We start from the raw sequence: 8,819 nt of genomic DNA on the forward strand, positions 1-8,819 counted from the left end.
ATGTGTATATTTCTTACAGCCTTTGTTGTATGGAAGTTCTTCTACCAGTTTCCTGTTAGTTTTCAGTGAGGATTATTCATAATGTAGATGTATCTTTGATGTGTTCATGGGGGGAGGTGAGCTCCATGTTCTCTTACTCTGCCATCTTGATTCGAACCCTGAAAGATAGATAAATTTTGAGAAAAACTGGTTTCTGGCTAAGTGGATTGTGGTACTACCAGTTAAGACAGGGAGCATACAAGAAGATGCCTAAGGTAAAATCAGTTTTGTTTTAAATCTGTTGAATTTGGGATGCCACTGTCATACCCAGATGGAAACGTCCAGTAGAGAACTGAGTTTGTGAATCTGTAGCTGAGGACAGAGATCTCTGGGGGAACTAGAGTTTTGGGAATTTTGTATATGTGGGTAATCATTGAAAACATTTTAAAAGATAAGATTATCCATCTCATTTTAGCAAATAAGGATTTGCTACGTAATGTATCCTATGGAACAAGGACATTTAAGGTTTATGTAGGAAATATAAGTTGTGAAAGAAACAAATATCTGCAAAAGTATGAGAACCAGAAGGATGTGATATCAGGGAGCAGAGAGCCATGGAGGATCAGTAAATAAAAGCTAAATTGTTTCCACTGAATTTGGAAATACAGAGGTCATTGGTGAACTATGCCAGAATCACTTCCATAGAGAGTTGATAAAGCAAGCCAGATTGCAAGTAATTGAGAAATAAATGGAAAATAAGATAGTAGAAATGCTTTTAGACTCTATAGTCGGTATAGGGAAAAGTAGAGACAACAGATGACTTTTTCGGATGGGAGAGATAAGCCTAAATTTTGGCTGAGGGAAAGAAAACAAAAAAGAAAGAAAGTAGTTGAAGATATAGGAGGTAGACATTTCAAAGAGATAGGAGTGGAAAATTCAGAGGAATTGCCGGGAAGAAGAAAAGGAGATAAGAGGAAGACAGATGGTTTCTGTTTCATGTTATCAATCCAGAAAGGAAATATCTATATGCTCAGGGTCCAGAGGTTGGCAGTGCATCAACACAGGTTGGTTAGTTAAGATGGATTTGGCTAGACCAGGCTACCACACCTAAATTTCATATATTCCCAGACTGGAATTGTTTTGTATTCAGTAAGTACAATATTGAAATTAAGAATGAGTTTAACTTTCTCTTCTATCCTGCACTTGTGTGTGTTTGAGTATGTGTTTCTTCTCTTCTGTATTGTTTGAGTCTTCATAATATATATATGGATCATTTTCACAATCAGAAAAATGTTAAGAATGTTGCTATCATGAACATAACAAGAATCAATGGGCTAGAGAAATTGAAGGAAAACATCTGACTAAATTCAATGGGAGGGGAATGGACAGAGTTCCTTTCTTGTTACATTAACTCAGAAGGCACTAGACCCACAGGTATCGTACTTAGAAAAAATATATACAAACATTGAAAGCAAACTAATTCTACATATTGACTAGAAATTACCAGACTTATTTTTTAAATGCTTTATTATTTGTTTTTAGAACCTATAAACAAACCCATTTCTGGTAGTCTTATGTCCCTAAGATTTAAAAGTTATCACAGTATAATTATGATAGGAAGAAATATACTATGAGGTTTAAACAGGACTAGAAATAGATTAGCAAAACTTTTAATAATTATAATATGTTTGTGAGTATATATAATTGAGTTGCTGACAAATAAACCATATTTGAAAGCTAATGGACATGGTTGGCAAAATCATTTTTCATACTGAATCATTGGAAAAAATATTCAATGGCCCTTTTACTGTGAATTATATACTAAATTATAATGCATTTCCAATATTTTCCTTGTATATTCATGGACATTTATTTTTCCCCTGTATATTGAAAGATCATTTTAGCCAATTGTTTGAAAGTTAGAAATTGTCGGGTGTTGTTATTAATTTTTAATGTATTGATTTTTAAAAATATTGATTCTTCTCATCCAAAAGCATTGCTTATATATCCTATATTTTACAGCATTCATTAAAATTTCAGTCTTTTTCATGAAGGCCCTATCGATTTTTTTGTTAAATTTGTTCTTAAATTTCAAAGTTGTCTCCACTGTGCATAGTATTTTTTTTTAACTCTTTCCTTTTTAAGGACTGATGGAGATGATATTGCTTGAGAGAGGCAGAAAATAAACGTAATAAATGCATTCATAGATATAAGAAGTTAAAATAAGTATATTCCATAGTACTTGACAAAGATAGAGGATACAACAGTTACAAAGATCCTGAGGGAGGAGTGTGACTGATATTCAGGAATCAGAATGATGCCAGTGACTGGAGTAAAAGGAAGAGAGTGAGAGAGCAATGGGAGATGATGTCAGAGTTGCCAGATCACGTAGGTCATTGGCTTCGACTCTGAGAAGACTGATAGAATAAAAGCAAGCAAGTCAATAGTTCTTTAACGAGGCAGCTCGAGAAAACCTCTTGATGACCCAGTGTACTTCTAATCACCTCTACATAGAGCAGGAAGGATCTGTTCAGTTTCTCCTTGGCTTCACTATGTGAATTCTGGCTTCCAGGGACTAATCCAGCCCAAGAGTTCATGGTTCTGCATCAGTTGTCCACACCATGGCCACCATGAAACACAGTGGCCTCACCTGCACACAGACTCCTGTGGGAATCAGCATCTATTTGACTCAGGAGAAACAGACACATAGGAGTCATTGGTGGAGGATAGAGAGCTATCTTCCTGTCATCAGCTTCCCAGAATTCTTGCTCCACAAGCCAAAACTATATTTTTCTTGGTCAAATTCCACAGTATCTCTTCATTCTCACTTTCCCATATCTCAAAGAAAATAATAAAATAAAAATTCACAAATTAAAATGAAGCTATTTCTATATCCCAATAGATAGCATTTATTACAAGCATTAATATGATATTTTACAATTGATTTTGTGTAACAGATGATATTTTTCAAAGAACAATATTTTATTGTAGACAGTTGACAAACCAACAATCCAAAAAGTCTTAGCTATATACCACAAAGCTGTCGGACTCTTCACAGAGCTATCCATGACTATGGAAACATAACTTGCTTGAAACAATGAGTATGAATATAATCAAAACAACTTATATCTTTTTGGCACTTATTACTTACTGTGTATTATGTTAAATCCTTTATATGTATGGTTACCTCAATCCTTCAAACAACTTAGGATGGTAAGCTTTACTAATATTTTATTATTACTGAGGAAGACATATATAGGAGCACACATATGTCAAGTGGCAGGGCTGGTCTTGTCTGACTCCGAATCCAGGGGACCTAACATCTACTTGCTGTTGACAAAACCACCCCAAAGGGTGGAAGTACCCAAATCTAAATGATACAGAACATTTCCAAAGCTATATTACAAAACCCTCAGTTCCAGTTGACCTGTTAAGACAGCAAAGCAGAGCAGTTCAAGATTTGTTTCAAAGGACATGAGCTTCTATGAAGCACGTACCCTAACACCCAACTTGAAGATGTGAGGGGCACACTCTTAATTCAACCATCAATGCAAAATGAAAGTTTTCTGTCTTGAATATTTGTTACAAAGCAAAGATCAAGACTATCAGATGGAGTGATTTAATGCTTTGTGTTTTTAAAGTTCATTTAAAAATAACAACTTTTAAATATCAAAATCTTGTGGTATTCTTTTTCAAATTTTAAGTGATTTCATTTGGCATTTATTTTATGTTAATATTCCCTTCTTTTAAATGTTTTCTATGTCTTGTGTCGTATCAAATAGAGATCATTTTTACATGCTATTGAAATAATCTTGTCATGATGTATTGGTTCATAATAATAATAGATTATAAAAACATATTTTTTTTACTGAAAACAGCTGAAACTTTTAGCATCATACCACCACAGAAAATTATTCACTATTATTAGGGCCACTTACTATTTGAAAGCATGTTAATAAAATGTTATGGAAAATGTGGAATAATTTTTTATTTCAGGAATTTCTGAGAATTTCTGGAAATTCCAATTTGTCATTCCCGAATGATGAATGTTAATATCAGTTGGGGATTTGGAAGCATTATCCTGGATCATTAGCTTTCAAACATTTTAAAGCAGCAGACCTCTTTTTATCAAACAAAATCTATGTTGGAAACAGAAGCAGTGAAAGAGATAAAAACGAAGCTCTGGCTGAAGGAGACAGCAGAATAAAGAGACATGATTCTGTCCTGAGCTTTGTGACCAAATTGCTGAGTGACTTGAGGGTCATCGCTTTAGTGTCTCTAAGTCTTGGTTTCCTCATCAGTAAACTGCGGTTGATATAGCTCTCCTAGGCCCCCAGGCTCGTTGTGGGAGACAGCTGAGATATCGTGGCAGAAGAGCTTTGCAAACCAGGGATGCCTTGTCAACTGTTAGGTACTAGGCAGACAGAGAACTTCCACACTCCTGATACAACCCTTACAATATGAGCCCGATGGGGAGAGCAGTGACTGGCGCCCCAGACGCCACACCATCCTGGATGCTTTCCTAGGCTTCTCTCTCTCTCTGCCAGTGTCTGTCCCTTTTAAAGGCTAGGGCTTCAAGATGTAAATGAGACCTTGGGTTTAAAGTGGAGTCATTCTATAACTAGTTCAGACTAGGCAGTAAAACAGAAAATTTTACCCCTCACATGGAAGTTATAGATTATAAATGAGTGTGAATTATGAGGAAGTTCAAAGTTCACTGAAATGGGGGCCAGAAAGTTGTATTTCAGCCATAAGATGCAGAGAAATATGCCAGTTCCCCTCTTGACTTCAAAGGCCAGGAGGGCTTGGATGACTCCACTTTTCCGCATGGAGGATTCGTGCTACCTCATTCCCTGGCTGAACTCATACAGAAAAAGGAATGTTTTGTTCATCTGTGCCTAGAGTGTTCTTGCTAAGTGGAGCTCTGACATTCCTCAGCTCAGGGAGCTCTTTTTGCAAATAACAACTGTTTACTAAAAAGTAATTGTAATGCTTGCTTTCCTTAACCTTTGTACCAGCATTTTAAAAAATATTATTACATGTAATAAAAAGCAACAAATGCTTGTTAAAATAAATTTAAATGATACGAAAGTATATAAGGATTAAGTTTCTTCCTCCCTCCAATCCTATCCCCCAGTAGTTAATCATATCCTTCCAAAATTTTCTCTGTGTTTATACAAACATGTATATATATATGTGTGTAATTTAGGAATTTTTTGTTCTTGTTCTTGTTTTCTTAAGGAGAAGGGGTGTTTGTTTATTTGCTTCCTCTTTTTTATAAGACCATTCTGTAACTTGCTATTTTTTTCTCTATTTATAGTAGGCAGTTTCTAAGTCAGTACATTTTTATAATGTCCATTCTATTTTGTGGATGTATTATACCACACTTTATTTCTACATCTCTCTATTGATGAATACTTGGATCTTTATAATGTTTTGCTATTAAAAGTAATACTAGTCTTGTGGTTGGCAATGTGTTTATTCCAGATAGCCTCTTTGAAGTGAATGCCTCACAATCAGAGCTTAATACAGGCACTTGTATTACAAAAAGAAAAGCCAACTCTCAGGGCTTACACTACACTTAAAAAACTAAACATATTCTTGCACACAAATATATGGCATTCCTAAAGAGGCAAAACTGCAGAAAGAGTAAAAAAAGATTAGTGGTTGCTGAGGGAAGGAGTAGGAGGGTGGGGAGAGGTAAATAGGCAGAGGCACAGAGGATGTTTAGAACAGTGAAAATAGTCTGTATGAGACTATAAAGATGAATGTATGTCATTATATATTTGCCCAAACCCACAGAATGTATAATACCAGGAATGAACCCTAAAGTAAACTATGAACTTTGGATGATTATGAAGTGTCAATATAGGTTCATCCTTCTTAGTAAAAAAAAATGTACCATTCTGATGCGTGATGTTGATAATGGGGGAGGCTATGCATCTGAGGAGGCAGAGGGCATATGGGAAATCTCTGTATCTCCCTCTTAAACCTAAAACTGCTCTAAAAAAAAAGTCTTATTAAAAAAGAAGCTCTGCAACTTACCCCACAAATTCACATCCCTGAATATATTAAATATCAGGAGCTGATTCAGCCCCCAAATTTTAAATCAGCAAATAATTCACTTTGCATACAGACAATGTATGAAAAGAGACTCTGTTAGTAAGTTAATTAATTGTTTATCCACATTTAAGAATAATGGTCAAGTCTTAGGTCTTTAGTCACAATATTAACATTCATACCACTCAATCTAAAACCTTTTCTTTCCTGGCAAGGACTCAGCCTGTGAAAAGCCAAAGGTTTACTATAGCCCTCCAAACTTCCTTTTTCCCTCTGTAAAAGTTTTCCCTTCCCTTGTGTGGGAAATTGCACATGGCTCACCATGGTAACAGATGCCAAATTGCAATTCTCTGGTAATCCCAAATAAACCCATCTTTGTTGGAGAAGTATCTAGCAGTCTATTTGTTTTAGTTCAACATTTATTAAGTCCATTTAGCTTCTCAGCCTTATGACTAAAATCAGAGGTAGCCTATTATGGTTAATTTGAATCTGTATTCTGTTAACCTATCATGTTAGTTTTTGTGTAGATTTTGTCATGTGAAATTTGATAATCCTGTTCTTTTATGTCTACATTCATATCACTGATACAAATGTTGGGATAAATAAAGAATCTAATAGGTCACTGCTAGAGACCAATCTCCAGAATGACAGAAAATCAATCATCAATATTTTCTGTAATTGTACCATGGCAGAAGTTTGGCTTCTGTTGGTCCCAATAAGGGCAGCATTCCTTGCAGAAATATCAGCAAGATGGTTTCCCATATCTTCTAGAGAGTCAAGTTTACAATACCCATAATCTTAACAATAGCTAAAGTAGTGGCTAAAAGAATTGCATCCAAACATTTCTGAACATAGGGGCCGTTTTTAATTTTATTTCTGTTGGAAGTATTGAAGCCACGTTGCTTCCACAACGCCCCAAAATGATGAGCTACTCCAAAAACATATCTTCTATCATATAAATGTTGGCAGTTTTGTCCTTGGCTAAAGTACAAGCCCCTGTAAGAGTGTATAATTCAGCCTGTTGGGCTGAAGTTACCATAGGTAAAGATGCTTCCTCAACAACATCAACAGGAGTTGCAATATTATAGACAGCACAATACTTTCCATTGTCACCTTTTAATTAAGAACCATCAGTGATTCATGAGAAGTTGTCATTACCCAAAGGGATTCCCTGCAGATCATCATGAGGAGTCAGGAGGTGGCCCATCAGAGTTAAGCAGTTGTTAAGGATATGGCCAGTGATGGAGAGGAAAAGAGTAGCAGGGTTAAGGTTACTACAGCATGAAAGAGTTAAGTGAGGAGCAGTTAACAACAGGACTTCATAGGAGGTAAGGCAGCTGACTGAGAAATGTTAAGTATGATGAGAATTCAGGAGTGCTTATAGTGCATAAGGTACAAAAATGATTAAAGAGGATCCCCATAGCAATTTTCTTGGTGGTCTTAACCAAAAGAACAGTGGCAGTAATGACTGTAAGGCAAAAAGGGCATCCCCATGCCACAGTGTCCAGTTGCTGGCTATAAGACCCTGTGGATTAATGGTGGTCCCTATGTTTTTAGGTGAGTAGCCCGAGGGAATTCCCTTCCTTTTCATATACAAAGAAGGAAAAGGGAATTTGATAATTGTGATGCCCAAGGGCAGGTGGGTTAATTAAACTCTCCTTTAAGGCCTTGAAGGCTATGTTGTCTGGTTCTTCCCATAAAATTGGGTCTGGGTTGTTATTTTTTAGTAAAGAATAGAGAGGATTGGCTACGAGAGAAACTTGGAATCCAATTTTGGTAATATCCAAATAGCTTGAGAAAAACTCACAGTTGGCACTTCATTTTGGGCTGGGGAATCTTAAAACACCATGAGGTCTACCTAGACCTAGGTATAACCCTTGTTCTGATATCAGACATCCTAAATATCAAACCTGGGTTTGGGCAAATGGCAATTTTTTTTTGGCAACCTTATGTCCCTTTAGGGCTAAAAGCTTTAGCAAATGGATGCTGTCTTCCTGTGAGAATGCTTGAGATGGAGAGCAATGAAGCAAATCATCTACGTATTGCAACAAGCAGAAACTCTAGGGAACTTCACATCATACAGATCCGTTTTCAGGATTTGCAAGAAGTAACAAGGACTCTCAGTATAATCCTGAGGCATTACTGTACAGGTGAATTGGTTTTCTTTGCAAGTGAAGGCAAAAAGGTATTGGCTAGCTTCATCAACTGCAATATTAAACAATGCACTGCATAAATCAATCACAATAAAAATTTACCTGGAGTAGAAATAGATAATTTAGGAAAATTAGGAACATCAAGTTGTCAAGGAATAACGATGTTTTTATTGCTTGGAGGTCCTAGGCAAACCTCCAAACTTGGCCCTTAGTTTTTCTCACCAGTAAAATAGGGGGGTTACAGGGGCTAGTACAATGGATAATGAGGCCTTGAGCTTTGTAACCTTCTATTATGGGCTTTATACCTTGAAGTGATTCTTTACTTATAGAGTATTGATTAATTCTGGGAAGACATTTTGAGGGATCTATTTGAATCTTGATGGAAGGTGCACTGTGAATTTTGCCAGCATCACTTAGAGATTTTGCCTATAAGGAGGATGGTAGCTGATTCAATAGGGACAAATGATCAGTATTTCCAGAATCAGCTCTAGCACTATCAGAGATGGAACAAATTTAAAATGTCAAAGGGCCCTTTAATTCACCTGGTTGGTTACTTTGATGACTACTGTCCAATTATAGAATTATTCCCCCCATTTGGGAGAAAGAAATTCTGGCATGACACTTCTC

General features: G+C 36.3%; 1 protein-coding gene across 3 annotated transcripts in view; it reads left to right on the forward strand.

Annotated features, from left to right (window-relative positions):
- LOC309629924 (phospholipid scramblase 4-like) overlaps positions 1 to 8,813 on the forward strand; it is a 69,257-nt gene extending 60,444 nt beyond the window's left edge. For 2 of the 3 annotated variants that reach the window (XR_014245287.1, XM_082394526.1), the window contains exon 5: positions 8,001 to 8,813. Coding sequence is in view for 2 of the 3 variants with exons in the window: in XM_082394526.1 (XP_082250652.1) it covers positions 8,001 to 8,006 (6 nt within the window). In the remaining variant the exon portion in view is untranslated. Of the gene's footprint in view, positions 1 to 2,551 lie in introns of all 3 variants that reach the window. The other variant, XM_082394522.1, reaches the window with a different exon arrangement.
- Positions 8,814 to 8,819: the final 6 nt, after the last annotated feature.

The sequence above is a fragment of the Balaenoptera borealis genome, assembly GCF_965194805.1.
Source record: "Balaenoptera borealis genome assembly, chromosome: 5".
In the NCBI taxonomy this organism is placed as follows: Eukaryota; Metazoa; Chordata; class Mammalia; order Artiodactyla; family Balaenopteridae; genus Balaenoptera; species Balaenoptera borealis.